This window comes from Astatotilapia calliptera, chromosome 4 (assembly GCF_900246225.1).
Source record: "Astatotilapia calliptera chromosome 4, fAstCal1.2, whole genome shotgun sequence".
Taxonomy (NCBI): Eukaryota; Metazoa; Chordata; class Actinopteri; order Cichliformes; family Cichlidae; genus Astatotilapia; species Astatotilapia calliptera.
The window spans coordinates 13,181,031-13,205,487 of record NC_039305.1 but is presented as its reverse complement, the minus strand read 5'-3'; the positions used below and the strand labels follow the sequence as shown (position 1 = coordinate 13,205,487).

General features: G+C 41.6%; 1 protein-coding gene and 1 long non-coding RNA gene across 6 annotated transcripts in view; one reads left to right on the top strand and one right to left on the bottom strand.

Moving 5' to 3' along the window:
• The first annotated feature begins 380 nt into the window (after nucleotides 1-380).
• The window catches only part of cyth1a (cytohesin 1a), a 39,493-nt gene continuing 15,416 nt past the window's right edge, over nucleotides 381-24,457 (top strand). The window contains exon 1 of one of the 5 annotated variants that reach the window (XM_026164877.1): nucleotides 381-659. In XM_026164877.1, the coding sequence (XP_026020662.1) occupies nucleotides 641-659 (19 nt within the window). In that variant the 5' untranslated portion in view covers nucleotides 381-640. Of the gene's footprint in view, nucleotides 660-5,285; nucleotides 5,800-14,864; nucleotides 15,155-20,112; nucleotides 20,169-24,457 lie in introns of those variants that run through there. The other 4 variants (XM_026164874.1, XM_026164878.1, XM_026164875.1 and 1 more) reach the window with 4 other exon arrangements.
• On the bottom strand, nucleotides 5,233-6,952 carry LOC113020694 (uncharacterized). The gene is made up of 3 exons (XR_003272216.1): nucleotides 6,418-6,952; nucleotides 6,114-6,324; nucleotides 5,233-5,292 (listed from the first exon to the last, which is right to left on the bottom strand). It is a non-coding gene; the product is annotated as an uncharacterized LOC113020694 (long non-coding RNA).

Sequence of the window (24,457 nt, the reverse complement as noted above, 5' to 3'; positions counted from 1 at the left end):
AAAACAGGGATGAAGTTGCTCTGGTGAGCAACTGAAGTCTATTCATTAGCTCAAAAGGAAGATTTATTTACGTCTGGGAGCTAAAAGAGACTGAATAACGCTCCAATAAACAGAGGATCACCTAAGTCTGTTTTGCTTCTCGCATTACATTTAGTAATTTTCTCATATTTTCACTGGATGTTGTATTTAATGGATTATATGAATAGTTGTATGCACACGTTACAGGGCCCGTCAAATAAGCAGCAAGTTATAAAACCTAGCAGCAGGACATTTAGTAAACTTGAAGCTAAGTTAGAGCGTGACATCACATCTGGGATGGGAGGGGCCAGCATGTGCACCGGCTTTTCTGGAGAGCTACATAACAGCGGAGCAGCCAGGCATCGGCAGCACACACCTCTGAAACGGCAAAAAGAAAGGGACAAACAGAAAAGCAACAAGCTAAGAAAACAAAAAAAAAGTAAGCTTACGCCTGCTTTCAAGTTGAGAGCTGGGAGGTGAGGCGAAGCCAGAGAAGAGACGAGAAAGGGAGGGAAGGAGGGCGGCAGGTAACGGAGTTGCTGCGGGCGCTTCGAGAGAGACATCCCCGGACAGAGACGCCTTCATCAGCCGCAGAAGCAGCAGCAGCATCAGCACCACCGGGATGGAGGGGGAGAATTACGGTTTGTCCTCATCGCACTGTTTCACGCATGTAGCAGACGCTTTGATCCAAAGCCTGACACTGCATGAGCGCATGCTTTTCAGCACTGCCGTAGCGTGTCCGTGTTCCTGCTGTGCCAAGAGATTAAAAAAAAAAAAAAATGCAGCCCACTGAGCTATGTCCACACTACTGTCTGTCTGTTTGGTGAAAGTGTTAAAAAATGACAACGTGTCACACTTCAAAGTAAGTCCTAGTCCGCAGCAGGCCTGTATGCCGTGTTGTTTTCATCCTACACTTGCCCGTGTTTATGTAGTCTAAGCGCATACACAGGAACAGGAAGAAGGATGCAATCTAAAGCCAGCTTTAAAACAGGTGGTCTCTGTGGTATGCACACATATAAAAAGGTCGACGCAATTAATGATTTAGCATCTCACTGCAGCTATGACAGCAGGGTGACAGCTGTGAAAACAATAATAATAATAATAAATCGGATTTTTACACTCAAAAACAACAGCAGGGAGAAACAGAAAAGTTCCTGCTCTTTTGGGAGTTTACATGATCCGGACTGATTTATTTATAGGATATCAGGCTGGGATCTATTTTGAGGCTGACATAGTTTTTCTTTTCTTTTTTCTTTTTTTTACAGAATGCCTTCTTATACAACTACTTGTGTTGAAAAAAATGTGAGCCATATTTACTGGAAATTCAGCATCATGTCATCAAGTGTATGGTGACATCCCTGATGATGTCAGACCGGGATGAGCTAGCTGGTGGCTCAGCTTAGAATATGATAGAGCCTTCGTCTCAATTATTTAGTAGTTTAGTTTTTTTTTTTTTTTTTTAGTGAGCTTAATGCATCTCAAAATAGAACCTCCAGCAATGGCCTCATTGCAAAAAATTCTACTGATGCTCTGCTGAAGGGAGAAGGAGGGGGATGATGCTTCTCATCTCTTTTCCAAAAATGAGGGGAAGTTTTAGTCTAATGGAAGTATCACAGCTCCTAACAAAGGAGCAATTGCTATAAAGAGTCCATAGGTGGTGACTTTGGGTAGCCCGTGCAGGGTGTTTTCCTGTCAGCCCCAGAACAGGATAATGATATGCCGTCAGCGACTTCCTATTTGCAAAGGAGCTGAAAGAATCAGTTGGTGATTATGTAATTATCTGCTGAAGTGTGAGGCATAAGAAAAGAGACACGCTGAAGCACCCAGCGCATTCAGATAACACTCTCGCTGTCCCCGACACCTTCTTAGTCAAATCGACAGCTTGAGAATCTGAATGAAGAAGTGCAAAGCATATCATCTCCTCTGTGAGCAAGAAGACGGGAAGCAGATGGAAGTAAAAGTGGAGATGTCGTTTTATTTTGGCACAATTTTTTTCCCCCCACTGCAGTTTATTATTAGTCTGGACTTATATAACAAAACACAACATTCGTCTGGAGGCTGCCTATATTTCTAATGTCATTTGTATAATTTATTGCGTCGTGGCTTCACCTGCGTAGCTGCCTTCTTACATTTACAGCAGGATTATCATTGAAACAGGTTTCTGAACTGTGTTCCAGTGATGTTGCTAGGTGCTGGCGCCCTAAATCAACTACCTGGGGATTCACGAGGCGTGGCTGGGTTTCAAGACTTACTTAAAAGGCTTTGAGCTGCAGGGTGTCAAAATGTTTTTTTTCTTTTGTGTGCACCCCCTCCCATCTACTTGCACCTGTCAGCGCAGTTCGGTTTCTCTTTGCATAATAAAATGTGCACAAAGGAAACAGTGCAACTGCTCATAGGTGTGGTGCGCTGGTGCTCTAGGGTGACAGGTATATGTGGTTTCTGTGGTTATGGGTGTCATCTTTCTCTCTGTCAGTTTGACCTCTCCTCTTTATCTGAGTGATTTCGTCTGAGAAATAGAGATGCTTCTGCTGGTCTTAATGCTGTGTGTGTGTGTGTATTTTTTCTTGTTTTCTCTTTGTAATTTTTTTCCCTTAAACTGTCACTCTTCAGCCATGTGACACATTTACTCCAGCTCTAAGCTCCTCTCATGTTCAAAGCATACTGACACTGTCACGGAAGCAGCAAACTCTCAGCGGGCTTATGCAGACACAACTTGTTCTTAATAACAAGAAATAAGTAGTTACATAAAAATCACACCAAAGATGCTACAGCTGTTCTACTTTCTTGATCGTGTAATAACTCCAGAAATAAGAAGCGAAATGAATTTAATGGTTTGTTTAATGGGATTACATTTGCACCGATCAAAAAGAGACGCAGATGAAGAGAAGTGCTCAAAGCTGAGCAACGAGTGCTGCATGTTGCTATTGTGGAGATATTGTGAAGCTCATTCAGCCTGTTCAGGTGTAGAAGCTCTAGCCTTCATATTCACTCTGGTTGTATCAGCAGAGACACTGGCTCTGCCCCCACTCAGCCAGTTATTAGTCACCAGAGGTGATGCTATCATTAGGCTGCCATGTAGGAGTTCCACCAACACAGATCAGGAAGCTTCCTGTAGATTTTATCTTCCACCTGGGAAATGATTGTATCGAAAAAGAAAACACGTTCACCTCCGTAGCTGTCTACTCGTTTACTGATGACTGATTCACATCAGAATCGTGTAATCTTCTGGGGAAGTTATCGGTTTTCTTATTGCAATTTTTACTCATGACTGTCGCACTCAGCCCACATAGATTTCATAGTTAGATTAAATCTGGGTCTGCTAACTCCAGAAGACTTGTAGCCTGCTTGGGGAGGTGAAAATAAGAGTTGTTGTTGCATGCAGTGTCCACATGATGGCATGCCATGCTCAAGGAAGTGGTTCATCTGGGGCCAGTTAAACGCAAAAGGCCTTCATGCTGTACGTGGCAAGACTTACATATCAAAGCAAACTGCTTCAGCTGTTACGAACTGGCTCAATAGCACAACATAAAGTGGAGACTGACACCAGATCTGGTTTTATTTGGTATTATTTTGATTGACTTCAGCTAAAAATGACAGCCCAGAGAGCATGAGGCCAAGAAGTGGCATCCATACTTTGTTGGATGAACACAATAAGCAATTAAGCCTTGACAACACCCAGACTCTTGCACCGTCACTATAAGACAAGTAGGGGTTGGATCGGGTGTGACAGAGTACAGTCGTTAGCCTCCTAGTGGTTTAATCACTTAGGAATGGATGCATTAAATTATTTGTATAATTTAAACTCTTTTGATTTGTTTAGGGAATTCTTTTGCGATGCCATCCTACATATTGCAGAAAAAGTGCAGTTTACTTTGTAATCAATGCATTGCTGTAGATTTTTAGTTTACTCACATATTTGAGGGTCATTAGATGTTTTCTCCCATTTGGGGTTCATGAGGAATCAATCAGTGACTTACCATGTGCCTTTTTGACTAAAGCAATCTAAAGTGTGTTATATAACAAATCAGTATTAGCATTTAAACTGTGACAGTTTGGGCATCTTGGGGATCTCTCTTTGAATGACTGCATTTGCAGCTTAATTGCGTGTTGCACTTGACGTCCTCGTTAGTCCATAATAAACTGCAGTGCAAAAATAATTAATTCAAATGAACTGTTGTCGATTTGGCTAATTGGCTTTTATGAGTTTCATTAGAGCACTTAAAGTTTGCTCTGTGGACTAGAATAGCTCCATAAAAGTTCAGTGGAATACACAGATTTAAACATTTTCAGTGTGTTTGTGTTGTGCTGTCGAGCGAGGGGGGAGGAATATGCATTTAGAAAAAGAAAAAAAAAAGAGGCGGAAGATTTGTGCTGACTTCACTGTGTGCCGTTCCTCTGGTGACAGAGCTGTTCTGTCTAGGTGATGTGCAGCTGCAGCATTTAAAGTACCCAGAACTGACTTTGCAGTTCATACAGAGGTCAAGTTGAAGCACTGTGCCCTCAGATAATGAACTAGGCAGTGCTTGTTAGATCATAATGATTTCCATAACCACGAAGCACGTCTTACTTTATTGCATTCCTTATCAAGTCACCCCTATATTGCTTTTCAATGGAAACATGATTGACAGAGCGGGCGGAGTTGAAGGATTAATGAATGACTCGCAGAGAAGGAGTAATTAAGGAGTGACTGACAAGTGGGGTAATGCAGAGTGGCAGGTGACACGAGTTCAAGAGGGAAGCTAATCGTTTGCATTTTGTTCCACGAGAGGAAGCGAGAATCTGAAACAGATCGTTGACGAGCACATTTTCGTTGCTGTTGTTGTTGTTGTGAAACCCATGTGCGTTATACAGCCCCAAAATGCGATCGTGTCACTGCGAATAACCCTCACCGAGTGTGAGAATAATCTAATCAAAACAAATGGCTCACAGTGTTTGGCCCAGGAGCTAGTTATTTCTTCTATCCTGTTGCCAAGCAACAATGAAATCTTGTCTCTTTTTTAAATGCTTTTCAAGCCAAAAACCAAGAGTGACTAAAAGCTAAAAGCAGCAGAGGGTGGAGATGGAAATAAAAATCTGGAGTGGACAAAAAAAAAGCATACTGCTGACTTTCATCTATTTATTTATTTTTGCCATAATTTCCATGAAAACAACAGAACTCCATCCCTTCTTCAAGCGACTTTTCAGATTGGACCAGTCGTACGCGGTTGCTGCAGCAGTCGCAGATACGTTAATATATTTTGTGTGCAGCCTGTCAAGAATTAGTATGTGAGGTAGCTAGTGGGAGAGAAAGAGAAAGGGAGAGAGAGGGAGCAGAGGAGGATAAGAGCGAGGTTCAGATACCAACGGAAAAGGGGAACGGGGGAGAAAGCAGAAGTGATTTTAGCATCCGATAGCAAGTTGCACATTCTCAACAAAGGGGAAGAGAAAGTAGGTTAGTGTAAGACATTGGCCGAGGAGCGTCATCCAACTTGGGGTGGGGGGGGATTAGGTGAAGCAAAGTGACACAGTGCAGGATCTTACAGTTGGAATCCTTCCATGGAGGGAACAGCTGGGAGCAAGGAGTGACAGGTGCACTGGGGAGACTGGGATCTTCACAACTTTTCTTTCACATCACAGTCATAAGGAGGGAGGAACTCAGGACGATACACAGCTGCAGTCTGAGACATACACTCAGATACGGAGATTAACACGCCGGAGCTATGGGGACAGTCGGTGAACTATGTGTGTCCAGTTTTCAGACCTTCTTGTGCCCTGCTGTGAAGCCACTCGAGGAAGCTCCAGGTAAAGTAAAAGTTGTTTTCAGGAAGATCATTTTTCATTTTGCTGGCTTTTGGCATCATTACTATAAACCTACAGTGTTGAAACTATCACGAGCATTTGTTTTTTGAATGTGTTTTCAACCTGTGAGCGTGGTCATGTGTGCTTCTGTGACCACTGGCACGAACACATGACTAAACCAGAGATGAAAACAAACAGTCGGACAGAAATAGAAGGAGCTTCTCGAGGCTCAGGGAGGCTCTCATTTAGCACAGCTTAAACCTCTGCCCTGTGCGTGCACGCACTCTAATAGAGCGTGAGCTAATGTTATTACTCACTCAGCTGATCGAATCTGCAGCAGGGCTGCCTCCTTCTTGATGACTTCACATTCCTTTTTCACACATGTACATAAAATCCTTATGTTGGCCGACAACATGTGAAATCTCGGCTTGCGAGCCAGACTTTCTCAGCTCTGCCAAAGACTTGTGTTTCCGTCCTTTAACAAAGAGGACTGGCAGTGTTGTGCTTACTGGTGATCGCCTCCTAAAGCTGGGTAAAATGAATTTTCTGTGTTTCTCGGTTTAATTACACACAGAGAGACACAGATTAAGATGTTGGTTTCTTTAGAAGTTTGCTACTCACCATCTGGACAGCGATGGAGCTGATGTGCGCGTGTTTGTTGTTTTGGATTGGTTGCTAAGCGCCGCGATGACATTGCACTGCAGGATGGTGTGCAGGTTCCCATTGGGGGTGTTTAAACTGCGTGTTGACATGACTTAAAAAGCTTTGTTGGGTGGCAGTGAATCAGCTGACTTTGTGCGAAGCATGTGGAAGCGTTGCTGCCTCAGTCATTTCAAAATATCCACATCAGCACCAGGGCTCTGCCTGTCGATTTGGATATTCAACGAGGAAGTAATCTGGATTGTTCTGGTACTAAATGTGATGACAGCAGACTTTTGCTCATTTTATTTTATTTTTTGTCAGGCCAACAGAACTGAATGGCATGTTGGGTGTTTCTAGTCACTTAGATAAAACACTGGCTTGCATTTGTACATTCAGCCTTCCCTGCAATTTGTGGGCAGCGTATTACCAAAGCTGCCAACTGCCTGCCTTGTGTCACGTTTTTTGATTAAACGGCAATAAAACGAAGTTTGTGTTGTGATGGCAACCGTTAAGAGTTTGGGCCACTTGTGATGTAATGACATTGGCTGATACTGTTAGTGTTGGTATTTCTGCTTTTAATGGTGAATCACGAATGACTCATGTGTGGCTCATCCAACTGTTGTTAGGCAAGTTCACGTTGTGTCATCTAAGCTATCACTGTAAACCACTCCTGAAATAAGTTGGGGAATTATTTGATTTCTGTACTTGCGTACAAATTGCATCACATTTCGCTGTTATGACATCTCAGTAGGAAATGGTGTACTTTTATCTGGTGGCTTTACTCTCTTGCACACACAACATATAAAGCTCTTAAAAACTGCTTGACAGAAACTATAATTTATCTACTGACTCACTGGTCACATTGTCAGTTAAACCTTTCTAGTACTGGGTTACACTCCTTTTACCTTCACAGTTCAACAAGTTGCTTGGAACATTCCTCAGAGTTTTGGTCCACATTGAAATCACGGCATCACAAAGTTGATGTCGATTTATCAGCTGCACATCCATGATGCGCATCTGCCATTCCACTGCATCCCAAAGGTGCTGTATTGGAATGAGATCTGGTGATTGTGGAGTTCATTTGAATACAGTGAACTCAATGTCATGTTTAAGATGATTTGAGTTTTGTGACACGAAGCCGCCATCAGAAAATGGTACACTGCGGTCATAAAGGGATGGACACGGTCAGCAGCAACAACACTCAGGTAGATGGTGTTTAGATGATGCTTTGTTGGTACCAAGTGGTCCAAAGTGTGCCAAGAAAATATTTCCCGGACCATTAAACCCCGGTTGATGGAGCTACTACTACCTGCCTGAAAGAAGGCAGGATGGATCCATGTTTTCATGTTGTTTACTCTAACTCCTGACCGCACCATTCAAAGGTTGCAGTGAAAATGGAGACTCATTAGACCAAGCAACATTTTTCCAGTCTTCTGTTTTCCAAACATGCTGCCCATGCAAATTGTAGCCACAGTTTTCTTTTTTTTTTAACTGAAAGGAATATCACCTGGTGTGGTCTTCTGTTGTTGTGGCTTGAATCAGTCCATTCTCCTCTGACCTCTGACATCAGCAAGGCATTTTGACCCAGAGAACTGCCACTCGACAAATGGCTGTGTATCTAACAGGTGTATCTAAGAAAGTGGTTAATGAGTGTATTCTGCCCACAATAACTGTTTACATCAGATTTTTCTAATAAGACATGTTAATAATACTTAATGCTTTTATTTAATAGGAGAATGTATATTGAAATTAAACTAGTCTTGTCTTTTGAAGAAGTAAAAAGAAATTACTTCCTTCTTAGTCTGTTCTCATGTAGTAATATCAGACTCCAAAGTAAATACAGACTTTTATTTTATCATTTATTTTCTTCAGTTCCCTTTTGCATCTAAATTACTGAGTCACACGCACACTGTTTTGCACCTTTCACAATGTAATTGTTATTGTTAACCAAACGCTCACAGTGACAGTCACTGTGAGTCGGCATGCTTAAATAATCATCATAGCCCACAGAATGACAGCGATCCCAAGTACTGTGTTGTTTATAGAAGACATGATAGAAATTTTCTCCGAGTGATATCAGCACAGCTCCATCAGTCATCTGTGCAGAGAGCCAGGTGTGCCCTGGATTTGCCGAGGCTCTCTGACGCGGAAATTACTCTCGTGGGCTCCAGGGACAGCTGAGGACACACTGATCTGTGCGAAAGCACAACAAGGCCGTCAGCAACAGCGTGTGTTTGAGAATATTTGCCCTATCAGCTTGTTATATATGAGACTGTAGTGATGGCAGCAGTTACCAGCCTTTTTTGGTTTGGGAGCCTTACACTGTACTGTTATCTATTTTAACAGCTTTTATATCAGTTTATTATTGATTATTAAAATAATGAGATATTTCACAAGTCAGATAAAATCAATAGTTTTTTTGACGGAAAAAAAAGGTACAATGAACAACATCCAGAACCACTACAGGTTGAGCTCTTTTTGAGCTAGAGCTATAAATGCTGTCATCAGCCACTTCATTAGGTACATCTATTCAGCTGTTTGTTAACACAAATATCTAATCAGCCAATCACATGGCAGCCACTCGGTGCATATAGGCCCTGTTTCAGGCAGGCAGCAGTGTAATGGTGCAAAATGTTCTTGGTACGCGTTGGAGGACTTAGTACCAGTTGAGCATCTTTTAAATACCACAGCCTAGAAACACAAGTAATGCTGTCCATCCATGTCCATCCCTTTATGACCCCAGTGTACCCACCTTCTGATGGCTGCTTCCAATAGGATAACGCGCAATGTCACAAAATTCACATCATGTACAGTTCACTGCACTCAAATGGCATCCACAGTCACCAGATCTCAGTCTAATAGAGCACCCGGAGGATGTGGTGGACAGGATATTCTCAGCCGACAAATGTGCAGCAACCGCGTGATGCTATCATATCTATATGGATTAATATCTGTGAGGAGTGTTTCCAGTGTTTGTTAAATCTGTGTGAAAAAGAAATAAGGCATTTCTGGAAGCAAAAGCATGGGTTGCACAGAGTACCCAATAAAGTGTCCTGTGAGTGTTTATGCTGAATGAGTTTGACAGTGAGAAGTCTGACAGGAAGTTCCTTCAGGGAAGAGTGTATGAAAACATAGAGAGACTCACAAAACCTAACTAAGTGGGTTCCTTTTGGTGTTATGGGAGGATATGTCTCAAGATATTTTTTATGTCTTGATAAATGCTCTAGGAAAGAACAAGCAACGGATAGGACAGTAAAGAATTGATGTTCATAATTGTGCTATTTTGGCTATATCTGACATGACCGTCAGTTTTCACCTTTAACGCTAACTGCTTAGCAGCATGCACCTGCTGCCCTCGATCTTTTAGTTTTTATGACTCAGATAGAATCCTGTTTATAAAGAGCAAAATGTATATTTAGTTATTTCTCTGGAGTGCTTATTAGTCAAACTCATGAATTTTTCAGCAAAGATAAGCAGTCGCTTTGTCACCGTGTGCCATCTCTTGTTGGGGTCACCATGTAAATGTCAAAACTTTGTGCGGTGCAGAACGCTGCACGACTAGCATGAGATGAGTACGTTTTCTTATGCAAACAGGTTCTCAACTGTCATGTTTTATCAGAAGCTCTGGAAATTTTGCATGCTCCTCCTGAAACAGTTTCTGGCAGCAGTATTACTGCGTGTAGGTGGGTCCTGCTGTAAGCTGTGTAGAGTTCTCTATTTTAATTGCAAATTGATTGGCCGCCCACAGAGTTCTTTCTGACATGCAAACATCAGAAAAATAGCACCAGAGTTAGATGTATTCTGCTTTTTTTTTTTTTTTTTTTTTTGCACATGACTCATGTCAGTAATTAATCGTTCAGTCCTGAATTCCGTCTAACCCAGAAAATTACAGAGTGCATAGAACCAAAGGTCTCATTACCTGTGATTGCACCTGTAAAAGGAAAGCAGTGGTTTCAAAGTCAACTTGTGCAGTGACTCATGCGTCGAGCAGCAGATCAGCAGAGCCATGTCTAATGCCAAAGAATATTTGCCGTGCAGGTTTGTAATTGTCGTGGTGGCAGAACCATTTTTCATGCCTTGTTTCGAGCTCGTCTGTGGATATTAACCTCCTGTTTCTCAATAAACCTCCTGTTTGCATGTTTTGTAAGTTAGAAAAAAGCAACATGACTCTGTACAGTGACCCAACTTCAATATGACGCAGTGTAGTTAATTTTGAAATGCTTTTGGTTGAAATCATTGCTGTTTGATAGTAAAGATAAATTTCTCTAAAATTTTCCTTTGTGGGTTTCTTTCTCCCCTCCTGCAGCTGTAATTAATACAAATGATCAGCAGGAGTCACTCTTGGTACCTTTTGTCTTAATGATGGGGATTATTTTCTCTCACACAGCAATTTTCCATCTAATTCAGGCAATTTAAAGCCTAAAATAAAGATGTATTTTTAGTTCAGGAGCTGCCAGGATATTGTTTTGACTCTGTGGTTTCACTTATAATAGCCCCGGCACACCCACAACCGATTTTACACATATATACACACACAGAAACACAAAAAGCAAAACATTATTTTGCTTTCCAACTTCTGTGTTTTTGAAGACTTTTTTTGATGTTTGAAAACGTATTGCATCAGTGTTTCTTGGATTAGGAGGCTATATTTTTATGGCAAGCCTGCCTTATAAACTAGGACTTTGGTTTTGGGCCTCTTCCAGGGAGTCGCAAATTGTAGTTTTTGTGAAGTGGAGTGTTTTGGAGCTCGGTCAGACATAAAATAAAATTCGCCCCTCTGTTGGAATTATCTTGACAATCGTTTTCTTTCACATCCTGCAACCTTGATTCATATTTTGAAATCACTACTTACGAAACTTTATATGGTGTCGCTGAATACTAAAAACCTGGTAGTGACCTGCACATCAGTAATGAGTGCTAATGATCGAAGTCAAAACATTCAATCATGTGTTCATTACACTCAGCTGAGGGCACCTTTTAAAACCACAAGCTTTTTTGAGACTCGCACTTGCAATCACACCTGAAATCCACATTCTTAACATAGCACCGTAAGACTGAACAACAGCTATTTCACAATACGAGCCAGACTTGTGTGAGGTCAGAACATTCCTAGAGGCTAGAGAGCTACAGTCACCTTATGTAGACTTAGAGGGTGATACCAGAAAGCTGTCAGAAAAAGCTTTGCTACAAATCCAACACAGCCTGATTTATATATAATGTGTCCTGCATGTACATCTTGCAAAATGCTGCATAAAATGTAATCTTATGCCTGCAGCAATAACGCATGCGTGGGATATCTAGAAGTTATAAATAATTAAGCAGTGTTAAAGTAAATGTTTACCTTTGCTGTAGCAGCACTGTTACAGACACCATGCAGTTTCTTGGACAAAGCCAACAACTTCACACAAACTTACTGACATGAAGACAAATTAATATTGTCTTGTGGTCTTCATACATACATGCTCTAAATAATATATGAATAAAATTGTAATAAAAAGATATCCTCAGTAAATGTGTCATATCATCAACACCAATTCATATAAATCTTATTGCATTTACTGGAAAATAATATTGCGTTACACAGGTAAACCTAGTTTCCCCATTTGGTTGTGGCTGACCTCATAGTTGAGACTTTTATAGGTCATAGTTAAAGGTTTTGCGGTAATGGTATTTTAATTTTAAAACTGAAAAAAAGAACTAACGTCCTACAGATTCTAAGACGAGCAGACCTTTGTCTATTTGAGGAATTTCTCTTTTCCTTTGAAACTCAAAATCTGCTGCACCTTTTAGCACAGTCTTTATTCTTTTTTTGGTCTTGATTTAAAGTTTGCATAAATCCTCCATTTATCTGCTGATCCGTTCTACTTTAGCTCGTTCAGGAAGCTGTGGATAACTGTAATCTTCATGTGTCTATGTCATCTCATAATCTTTTCATTTAAAGGTCAGGCAGCTGCCTGTGTGCTCTTGTTCTGGGTCCTTGAGCACAGATTTACAGCATTGCTTGGGGGAATGGATGCACTTCTAACAATGAGTTGAAACTTTGTGTGTACGGGGGTCGCTACACACAGGCTGCATTGTCAGCTGTTGAGTTTGCGCGACACAGCTGAAGCATTCATGGGTCACAGAATGAAGTTGAGATCCCCCCTAAATGAAGATTCAGTGCAGACTGTAGCACTTTACCGTAGTCTTCTTAGTAGCTGTGTCCTGATTCCTGGGTCGGTGCTCAGAATCTTTTTAAAATGCAGCTGGACAGCTCATACACATTTTTCTACCGTACGTCAGATAAACAAAACAGATGAGCTGTTTTCTCCCCTTACCTGGCCTCTGTCATTGGCTGTGAGTGGAGCATTCCTCTTGGCTCTCAGGTATTCATCAACAGGCAAGGACAGGCTCAATCCTCTGCTATCTGACAGCAGTATGGCTGTGCAGGTGTTACACAAACAGAAGACTAATTTACTCACTTTCAACAGGGGGCTGTAAATCCCTCATAGTTTCCTTAAAAAATGCCGCCAAGAAATATCTCTCTACTAGGAAAAAACGACCTTTCAACAAACCTTTGATCAGCCTTTGATCACGGGGGGAAAAGGTGAAGGTCATGACATCAAAACTGTAAAGCTGCATTAGGCACAAACATTCTGGTGAGTATCACCAAGATGTAGCCAAACCTGTTTCATCGTTACTGGTAGGCCCCTGCATTGTTGTGGTGTAATCATAAGAGTGCAATGAAAATCAGCTGTTTTTCAGAATCACTCAATCATCCCCAACAACAACAACAACAACAAAAGATTATACAGGATAATGTGGGAAATAAATCCAGAGCCATTAAAGCACTAGACTGAAACATTTTGATTTATTTGTTTATTTATTGCAATAATATCATGTGAGAATAGGCTGTGCAGCGAGTTTGAATATCCAACAGGTGTTCACAAGTGTTTGTCTGTGCAGGTGTTGTTGCTATTTTTTAAAAGAACGGTTTAACATTTGTTTCTGAGGTAAACGTTTGACTGCACACACACGTCTACTCTCGGCGGATGTGGTGAATCAAAAGCCTTAAAAAGAGCAAGATCAGCAGCAGTAAACTGCTCTGCCTCGGTGAGTCTAACTCACTCCCTGCCCCCACTCAAACCCCAACACATGTGTGTGTGTGCGTGTGTGGGAGAGAGCCGAAGGCAACAGGGTGGCAACACAGTGGGGCAGACGCGTCATAGGGCACGTTCGCTGCGCTCTAATCAGTTTGCATAATCAGGAGACGGAGATAGGCAACGAATTCCTTTCAAAATAAGAGTCTCACTTACAATTACAAAGTCCAGTATATGAACTACTGACACCTACCTTACTTTTTGTAAGTAAGTAAAATTTATTTATATAGCACTTTTCACACATAAAAATCACACAGTGCTTCACAATAAAGAGAAAGAAAATGAAAAAGAATGGAAATACAGCAAATAACAATGTAAAACAGTAAAATACAACATAAAACAATAAATTAGTTGAAATCTAGTCTTCAGGGTTAGAAAGGCCCGATCTCCATGAGTTTTAAATCCAGCGCGTGGGGCCACCAGCAGTCTCTGAGCTGATGACCTTAGAGCTTGGAAAGATGAATGTGGTTTCAGCAGGTCAGATATATACTGGGGAGCTTGACCATGTAGGGCCCTAAAGGTTAAAACTAAGTCTGAAGACTATGCAAAGCTAATTTGTTAAAACAAGTAAAAAGACCAATGCAGTAATCCAAACGGGAAGTCGTTTATGCTGAAGAACTGAATCATTTAAAAATGTAATATGTACATTATATATTTATATGCACATGTATATATTTATATATTTGTTTATTTTTTCTCATCTACTCACTGGCATCGTAAAGACACAAATCAAAACTGTTGTATAAAACATAAACCTGTAGGATCCTGCAGGATAAGCCTAATTTGAAAAAAAAAAAAGAAGAAAGTTATGTGCTGAAAGTTATGGTCTGATTATACCAGCACCAACACATATGCAAACAGGAGTTTTGAGCTCTGTAAATTGGTATACCTCTCCAAGTTTATGTGGCAATGCTGCAGGGCAATTCCAAACTAATAACTGACAGTTATTCTTTGAAATTATTTGGATGTGAGGATGACGGGGATTTAGCCAGTTGAATGCTTGTTTGGGTGCCACAATGTCTTGAGTCAGTCTCATTATACACCTCAATATTCAAATCAATATAAAGTTCTTGTAATTTAAGAGTAGTGTTTTCTTGAATTTATATTAATTTTTGTACTGTCCTGAAGATAACTGGTTTGGCTAATGGTGCCTTTATGAATACCAAATCACAGAAAGAGTCGAAACAACAAAAATTTGTAACTGTGTAATCCAAATAAAGTTTTTTGTAAACATTCTTTAAAACGTGTTTTAATTTGAAAGGCACAACCGGAAGCGCTCCTCTGTGCCAAGCCTGCTCCTCTTGCTACTTTCTCGCTCTCAGGAGCAAAAGCTGGTTGGTCAAAGTCCGTCACTTCAAACCACTCCCTTGAGTCGTGGACCGAAACAGTCTTGTTTTAGGCTAGAAGTCAATCCTCGGAGTAACTTTTAACTCGCCAATTGAGAGTTGAAAAGCCAATAAAGCTGTCGTTAATTGTATTCGGCGAAAGGTTTGACTCTCGGAAATCTTCTAGAAACTTTTCGGACTCGAAACCTTGAGGCACAGACATCATGGTGTTAAAGTCGGAAGACGGCGTAGGTGAGTGAGCTACTCAGGGAGAGACGTTTTACTTCGTGTGAAAGTAATTTAAATGGCACCACATGGCCTTTAAAATATACATATATATATCAGAGATAATAACTTGACGGTATGAAAATGGAAAATCTCAGTGGACTGTAACTGTCCTTGGCCTTGTTGACATTGTTTATTCTCCTATTGTTGCTTTGCTGCTTGTGTAAGCGCGGCACTTTTCTGAGCCTTATATAGCAAATAAAAAATATGTATACACAATCATTTGGGTTTTTTTTAAAGTCTATTTTTGTTTATCCATATCATATTGACTGATCCTTGTCTACAAAATTCAGCACATTACCACATATTTGTACACTAAATCAAAGAGCTGGCTGTATTTTCACATTTAGTTTTGAGCAGTGCTGGTGTCAACATTATCAAGCACTTTAGTAGTAACACTCTGTAGACTTAATGCAGACTCTAACACGGTCAGAGTAAATATCGTCGGTGTCATTTTTCACTGAATACTCAGCAACAGGTGTGAGAGCAGACCGCGCACTCCTCCAGCAAGCTTTACATGAGTCATACTTCATCATTCCAGCCTTTGGATGGGCCACCTTTAGTTGAAATTATGCCAGAGAAGCCTTGCTAACTGTTGCAAATTACATTTGTGGCTGTAATTCCTTTACATCAGTTTGATGATGTGCAGTCATAATGAGCCAGTGTGCAGCCTTTGGTGTGAGACAGAAAGCCTTTGTTGCTGAGCATCATTCTTTCATCTTTTCTCTTTGACTTGGTTAGCCTGGCAGCATTAATCAGGAACTTTGCCTTGCGTCACTAATAATCCTGTTAGAGAACAGTGGCTGATCCTGTTATATGCTGCTGCTCCTTTATTGTTCTTGGGAACTTGCACACTTTGCCCCCCTCTCTCTTTTCCTTCCATAGCCTTGGCTGAACCTGGCTGGCACACACAGCTGCATTGTTTTTTGGAGGCAGCGAGGTGAGCGAGAGGTCCATTCGATTCCTTTTGAGTCCATTTGTCTCTGCCACTTAGCGGTGGGTGGTCTGGGAAATTAAAGTAGTTGTCACTAATGGTTCCCTAATGAGTGGCGCTGAGCGCTCTAATGGGGCTTCTGGTACAGTGTACCCTCCCTGGCACTAATGCCCCCGTGGTTTGATAATCGTCATCATCTCGCCATAATCATATTTTAGCTCTCTTTCTGCATCAGTTGCAGCGCTCTTTTCCACTCAGACCATCGTTCACTCTGCGTTGTTGGTGCTGAAATGGAAAATGTGTTTAGAGCAGAGAGCACTAGTGAGGTGTTGTTGAAAGTCTGTTTGGTAGCTCAGCAGCACTTGGTTGGCTGTTTTCGCTGATGTTGATAGTGATCTCGCAACTGAAAGAGGAGAGAAAATGAAGGGTGTGCAGATTTAAAACTATGACCTGTCACATTAATATTGCAATGGTTTCATGAGAGTCTGTGCTGAACAAACTTTTTTTTTTCTTTCTAATTAGTCAAGGCAAGGGGGGGGGGGTTTGTTTTGGATTGTCATTTACCTGCATTGTTATTATGGTCAACTACAACTGACTTTCTATTTGGTACTGGGCTTGGTCTTCATGTGACATCATGTGACGCACATCATGATTTCGTAACGTCACGATGGCGAGCTATGATTAGTTGGGGAAGTCTGTCATGTCTTGCGGTCAGGTCATTATTATAATCCCAGATAAATGAAGTCCAAGTCTTTCTGGCCAAGCATTTCAGCTATCGTAGTTTACATTTATTAATCATAAATTGAGCTCCTTTTAAAAATTTCGCAGATTAATCAAGAAAAGTATTGTGTTCTTGTCCACATTTCGTGACATCTTGTCATGATGCTGAGAGTGCAGATAAGGGTGTAGCAAGACTTGAACTGCTGTTTTCACTTCCTTCTCGGTTTCTCAGAAAGAAATGTGTCAAGTTCTCTTTTTTTTTCCTTTATTCTTTCTCTAGGAGTGGAAATCACACTGCAATCTCAAAGCTTAGCAGTTTGTTATTCCTCACCTCTCTCAAAGTTACTGACTTTTAGTGACACTCAGCTTCGTCTGCAACAGGTAGAGACATGCCTGGAGTTGCTGTCTTATTACGGGAAGGGGAGGAAAAAAAGTCTGACTTCTGCTGGTAATGTGAAAGAATCCAAAATGGCGGCTGGGAGGAACTTCTTGATAGATGCCTTTTTAAAGGAGTATGCTGATTTGCCAATCAAGCAGCTGTGCAGCAGCTCAGGATTTGAGCTGTGCATACTTGGTCTACTCCTGGTGTTTCTCCACTGTTCAGAGCACAATGAACCAATGCCTATTTTATTCCCTTCCCAACAGGATGGGAGGGTTTCGCCGCAGTTTTCACTCCTCCGCCGATCTGTTAGAGCAGCTCCCAAACAGGAAACTAAGGGTTTGATGATATGCTTGGCAGGAAGAGGCATCCTACAATTTGTGTGATGGGTCCATTTTTTCACTCTTCTACAGCAGAAAAAGCAACACTGAGGCAAAAATAAAGGTGCTAAAAGATAAAGATTTTTGGCTCTTCCAGCTTTTCCACCACATGTTTTTCAGAACGTGTGTGTTATACTGGGAAGGCAGGATGTTGTTAGTGGGAAAGCCCTGATTAGAATCAAGGCTAACGGCATCAGAGGACAAAGGCATGTATTGTGGGAAGAAATAGCACTTCCGCTTTTGAGGGAAAACACAGAGTTGCCTCCTCGGTTGCTTCTAAAAACAAGTTAATGTCAATAAAACAGAGCAGGGATTATGTAAAAAAAAGCTCATCTTTTGTGTTTGCTACCGTGGATTATGTCTATGTATGTGCATGCAGCTGCTATGCTGCTGTTGGGCACTCTGCATGTTTGCTTTACACTGAATCTGACGCTGACACAGTGTGTAGGGTGGCAGGCCTTGCTATACATTCTTCAGGCTCAGTTCCCACCCCCTCACATCCTTGGGTCTCTACATTCCTGCACAGCAGCGTCAACAAAGCTAGCCAACCCACTGTGAACTATGTCTGGGCTGTCAGGGGAGTGACGGGGTCGTTTCTGTTTGACCAGTCTTCTTTTGCGATGGCATTGACTTTTTAATGTGCCTTTTTAAAGGGTGTAAAACATCTTCTCTTAACACAAAAACTCACACAAACACAAAATGCTTTGCACTTTCACCTGTTGAGAGCTCTGGAAGACAACCAAGTTGGACTACATGAGAGGGGAAAAATCCACTGAAAAGTGAAACTAGTGCTCCTCCTTAAAGTGGCATTCCTTCTAATAAACGTCAGGGTGTCCTCTGATTGCAAAACAAACCCCAGATGCAGAGAAGTCCATGAGATGATGTTTCCTCAGATCACTGTCTGTGACCTAATTAAGCCCTTTCCTCGTGTATTTATGGGCACAGTCACTATTTTCAAGTATATTAGTACAATATGGTGTGTATGTATTAAATTATTTCCCCATTAATGTCAAGAATGTTGATAAAGCAGCATATGCTTCAGGGCAGACTTTTGTCAAGTTTCCATTGGCTTCACCACAGGACTTCAGTGACCAGTAGGTGACATCTGAAGCCCCTCAAATTTAGAATTTTATTGAAAATCAATACTGATGTTTTTAGGAATTTAATAATAATAATAATGAGATTGGCACTGATGGCACAAGCAGAAGAAAGGGATCTGTCAGTCTTATTGCTTTCTCAAATCACTTTACATTTGTATTGCATTATGTTTTATTGGAACATTCATTAGGAGAATAACACCTTTGACTCTCCAACATAGATCATTGTAATCCTGAGGCATGCTACAAGTGAATTTACTGTTGCTATTCCATTCTTGTCTAAGATGGGATTATGTGAAAAATGGGTGTAACTTCACCAGCACATGGATCCCATCCTGACAGCTATCAGAAGAAGCTCAGTCACTTCGAGGCTGCAGAGTGCACTCAGCACGGCAGAGGGCTCCAGGATGACTCATTCGTCTTTATACAGACACCAGACAAGCGCTCATGTCTGCTCTGTGCTGCAGACGTACCCGGGGCAAGTGTACACTCATACTGTAAAAACACACACAGTGAGGAGCAGTGCTGAGAACCATTCTCTTAAAAGATCATTAGACTCAGGATAATACTCATGGCCTAGACTTAACAATAAACACATACTCGCCTCCAGCACAGAGTCCGTTGTTAAAGTGGAGTTTGGAGGTGGTAATTTTGGCTGCATGACTGGTCAGGAGAATGAAGAACTGGCTTGAATTGCTTACTCACAACACCAGCTCATAGTAGAATATATCATCGCTGTCTCTGTGGGAGATGACGGCAGAGGAGGAACCAATCATCATGTAGTTATTTGGTAATTTAACTATTAATCATCATTACGAACATAAGAAAGGCTGGATTTTTTCTTTTTCAGTCTTATGGTTCTGGGCTTTTTAATTTCATTATTCCTGATACAAATAGGGCAAATTTCCACACTTAAAAAATCTGAAATGGAGGGGGGGGGAGTAATTGGATTACTACCTGAAAAGTATTTCATCCTCTAACTAGGACTCAGCATGTTGAGTTATAAGCATGGGTTGAACGTATGCCTACAGGTGTGTATGCAGCATATTTTTGGGAGAAGGGGCAGCAGCTAAAGGAATGACCACCGGGTGGAGCCACCATGTTTGTCGTGGAGACAGGAAAGCATGTGGAGAGAGAGAGAGAGAGAGAGAAAGAGGGAGGGCGAGGAGGTGGTGAGCTAGTGAGTAAGGCTCCTTCCCAAATGGACTGTATCAGTGGCTGTGTGCCTTGAGCCGGCTGGCAGCTGATAGTTGTGCTGAGGAAATCAGGCAGTGTCTCTCTCCCTGTCAGGAGGAGCAGGACTCTTCCTTCTGTTACTTGACGTGTGGATGTTTTGAATCGCCAGAATTAAGCGGTAGAATCTGACAGGAGCCAGGGCTGGTGAGCCTGTTTGTGTACAACAAGGTGGAGTGAAGAAGTGGAGTTCTTCAGAAACCCAGAAAAGTAACACTTGGGAGATTTTCTTGTTCAGGTTAGCACCAAATCTTGATGATGCTTCTGTGTTTAGCTGATTAATTAATTGCAAGGCTGTTTTCTGTTGCTTGCTGTCATGTTGCTGTCATGTGGGACTTTGGTCAGGTTTCATTGAGTCTGTGCCTGCAGTTGCCCTTTGACAGTTTTGAGGGTAAAATCAATGAAGCTGGAAAAAATGCATGCTTTATAAATAAACTGCTGGGAGATGATTCATATATATGAATATTTATGTGTTTTAAATCTCCTGGCTGGCCTGTTGTGTTGACTGTATACCAGAGCTGGAGCCCCAAAACTGGGTAACAGAGTGATGTCAGCAGTGGTGAGTTTGTTGGTATGAATGAAGCCCTTTTGATGACGGATGTATGTAGAAGTTGGACTTAAACACCACATCATCAGGGGTCTGTATGGCGCACATGGGATAGGTCCATTCAACAAAATTGACAAGGATCAAGCTGGTAAAAGTAAAGGCGATTCCTTATCATCAGCCCATGTGTTTGGGCCTTGTTAAGGAATGAAGCTACTTGTCGACACAAAGAGAGAGCTGTGATCATCCCACCTCTCTTCTCACAGTTTCTGTGTTCTTCTGCCATTTGCTGTCCCACGCTTCCCTGGCTAAACACAGGGCTTCTTCTCCTGTTGTCTCTCCTCTGCCAGTCCCCCTTCACATTTCATACCAACAGGTCAGAATGAATGGATTTGGGCCTTTTTCTTCTTATTAATCCATAACTGGTGGTCCTTTTCAGTCCGGTGTGTGGATTCTGTTTCTTTGTGTGCTCTAGAGGAGGAGGTCAGAGATGAATGATTTTTTTTCTCCTTTTGGTGACCACATTCAAAACAGCCTTAGCTTTGTTGCCTTTGATCTGCTTTGTTATAGAATGTCTATTCCTGTGTGTGTGTGTGTGTGTGTGTGTGTGCGCTTTTAGATATAAATGAGAGAGGGTACCCGTGGGATTTGCTAAAGTAATGAGATTCAGTCTGAGATATGTGGATGAGATAGTCACATTTTAAATCACTTTCTGTTTAAGCAGACCACAGCAAGAATCAGAAAGCTTAGAGTTATTTATTAGACTGAAAATCAGCACCATAATCGATTGTGTGTGTCCTGTGCTGAATTAATTAAACCTTATCAAGAAGTGGACTGCTTCTTTTGACCATTGGTCTTATTGGTATTGGCTAGGGGTCAATTGATTGGAGCCTACGTGGCTCTTGAGGCCAGTGGCCAGGTTTTAAAGGGAGGAATGTCAGTGTAAATATAAGGTCAAATGTTGAACAGCAGCAACAGAAACCTGATGGAATGGGGGGAGAGGAGCAGGTAGATGTTGACTCGAGAAAACTGATGTTCTCAGTTCAAATGAGATCGGCTGGAATAAGAAGGGAGTGCAAAGCCTAGATAGGAGTTGGTCAGACCAGAAGGATGGTGCATGAAGGAGAAAACCTGCAGACACAAACAACAACAAAACCTTGTGCAAAGAATGATTGCTGCTGACAGTGTCATTTGTTTACCTCCATCACTGTGTGCACTTCATCAAAATAAAAACAGTGATCTGTGTGTCTTCGCATATTCCCTCACTCAGCAAATTGTAGGTGTAAATATATTCCTGACGTCTTCATCTGCTGCTGTAAAACACCAATACACATCTGTCTACTAAACTGTCATTTTACTATAAAGATCGCTCAGCATTAGTTTCTTCCTTACATGCAATATGTACGTATGTCTAGTATCTGTGTTGCTGGAGCAGCCTGAGTAAGGAAATTACCTAGTTAATAATTTTTTTCTCTTGGTCCTTGTGTGCTTGGAGGAGCTCCCTAAATTGGGTCACATCAGCAGGGAGGGGGAGCTAAAAGATCTTACGAGCACTCGGAATTCTAATTTCCGTATTTTCCAAGGAGAGTTCTTCAGTGATCTGGGTGGAAATGAGACGTCTGCTTCTTTTGCCAGGATGGCAATCAGGATGAGTATTAGTGGCTTCTGCTGCCCTGGGAGAGTGATCTATAATTGGTATCTCTCTTGATGCCACCTCCCTGGTGCGCTCTGCTGACCCAGCCTTCACTAAAAAAAAATGCTTCACCCATCTAGGAAGTCTGCACTCTTAGATTAAAAAAGTAAGGGTGCACCGAGACAAGGTATTATTCTTATACCTGATTTAGGGCTCAAATGAAGCTTTGGGGAAACTAAAAAAAAACTTCTTAAGCACTTTACCTAAAGTACAGAATGTATTTGACAAGAAGTGGGATGTACCAGTTCAGGAGTAAGTGCCATGATTATTCTTGCAGAGTGCATTGAGTGTTTCAAGTCATGCATTTGGGTTGAACTGCACCCAGGAGTAATGAGGGCCAGGCCACTGCAGGACAGAGCTCTGATTGTAATATGCCAGATTTAGCAAAAGAGCACTTATGTCAGTACCATTAACCAATTGCTTCACACTGTCATCTTTTTCAGCAAGGTATATAAATGGAACGCATTATCTTTGGTTTAAAATAAAATAAATTTAGTACTTTGTAATACTGACCTCTGAATAGAGGTGAACACACTTTGGGAGTGACAGTTTCGTAATGATGTGCTGGAAATGACAGTCAGATGGTGTTAGTGCTGTAAAATGAAACAAAAAGCAAGTTGCAAGAGTGCTGATCATTAGTTTATATGTGGGTGTGCAAGTCCATGTTACTTGTCCCTGGTCTCTCTGCATGACGGCACTATGTGCAAACACGCCCCCATGTGCGTTTGCATGTAATTCCCCTAGATGACTTATTTTTCACGCATTGCAATTCCGAAAGCAGTGAGATGTGGGCGTCATGTGTTTTACTTGTGAAACAGCCTGTGGTCATCACAGGTTCGACCCTGCCCTTTTTGCATGTGAGAGAGTAAGAATTCAGACAGATGAGGAGGCGTGGTGTGCGTGGAAGGAAATGCCTAATTTATCCCTTTTCTATAATATTGTAATGCCAACAATAAAATATGGATAGTAGGTGGTTATCACAAAGTATCTTTTAATAAGACCATTTATTTTCATTGTTCCAAAAACAAATAGTCCCTTCATTCTTCCTCTACCCTCTCTGACTCTCTTTTTAACGTCCTGCCTATTTCTGATGACAGCCACATTTCATCGGCTGTGTCAGTGCAGAGGTTTGCTGAATGCGAGCCAAGCAGTGCTCCAAGCATTTTCTTACGTTGATGAACTCCCTCTTCATCTGCTGGTTTCTGGGAAATTACACCCACTTGGTGCCCACCTCTGAAGCAAGCATGTTTAGGGCCTTTCCCTGCTGTGCTGTGGTTATGGTTATTTTGGGTGGAGCAAGGAAAGCATCGATGGTTTCAACCACGTTGCTCCGTGATTATGCGGATTCAGATGACATGTCGGGATGCAGTGTACGTTTTGATTGCAGGATCTGGGTGCCATCGTGCATCTGTCATATGGATTTTGCACAAACTATTTTTATGTGCTCTCAAAAGAGGAAAGTGTATAAACAGTTTCCTTCCTTAAAATTATTAGTTTGCTAATTTTTTCAGTTTTCTCCTTGGAGTGAAATTACAGTCCTGTATGCAGCTCTTCTCTAATGTCAGTCCTCCTCTAAGGCCTGGAGCAATGTGGCTGTTTCATATTGGGACCTGCTGTCCTGTGCTGTGTCCTGTTCATTTTTTTTAGGGTCTGCCAGGCCCCCTACTTGACATCGTGTTTCTAGAAAGACAATTGAATTTTCGTCTTTGAGATCATCCTCCCTGTTGTTATTTTTTTAGGCTGTTGAACACAAGCCCCTGCTCTGGATTTCATCATTGTGACACTAACTCATCCAGGCAATCAGGAGATAAGGTCATTAAATGCAAGGAGGGCCATATATTCTCAGACCTATCACCACTTTGTTTGTGTGTTAGGTGGTGCCTTCTTGTGCATCTGCGAGGAGGAATTGTGACCAGATTTTTAAAAAAATGCACATATATATTTGGGTTTGTCTTTGCTCAGTATCATCCTGTCAGCTCCCGCTTATAAACAAAATTTATTCAGACCCCACTGTGACTTTAAATAGCAGAATGCTCGGTATGTATATGTCCGGTATGCCAGAATTACTTAAGGTGTCGAGGTTTGATGTGTGAAAGGTCAGCTTCATGTGGACTCCCATTTTCCCCCAGCTGTCTGAAAGCAAAACAGGAAGACAGCATGGCATTGTTTTGGTGCTCCTTCAGTCTGCTCTAAAGCAGTCCCTGTTTTTTAACTTTCATCGTCTATCATCCCTGTGTTAAATATTATCAGAAATTCTGGGAAATGCCATAGTTATTTACCCCAATGTCTT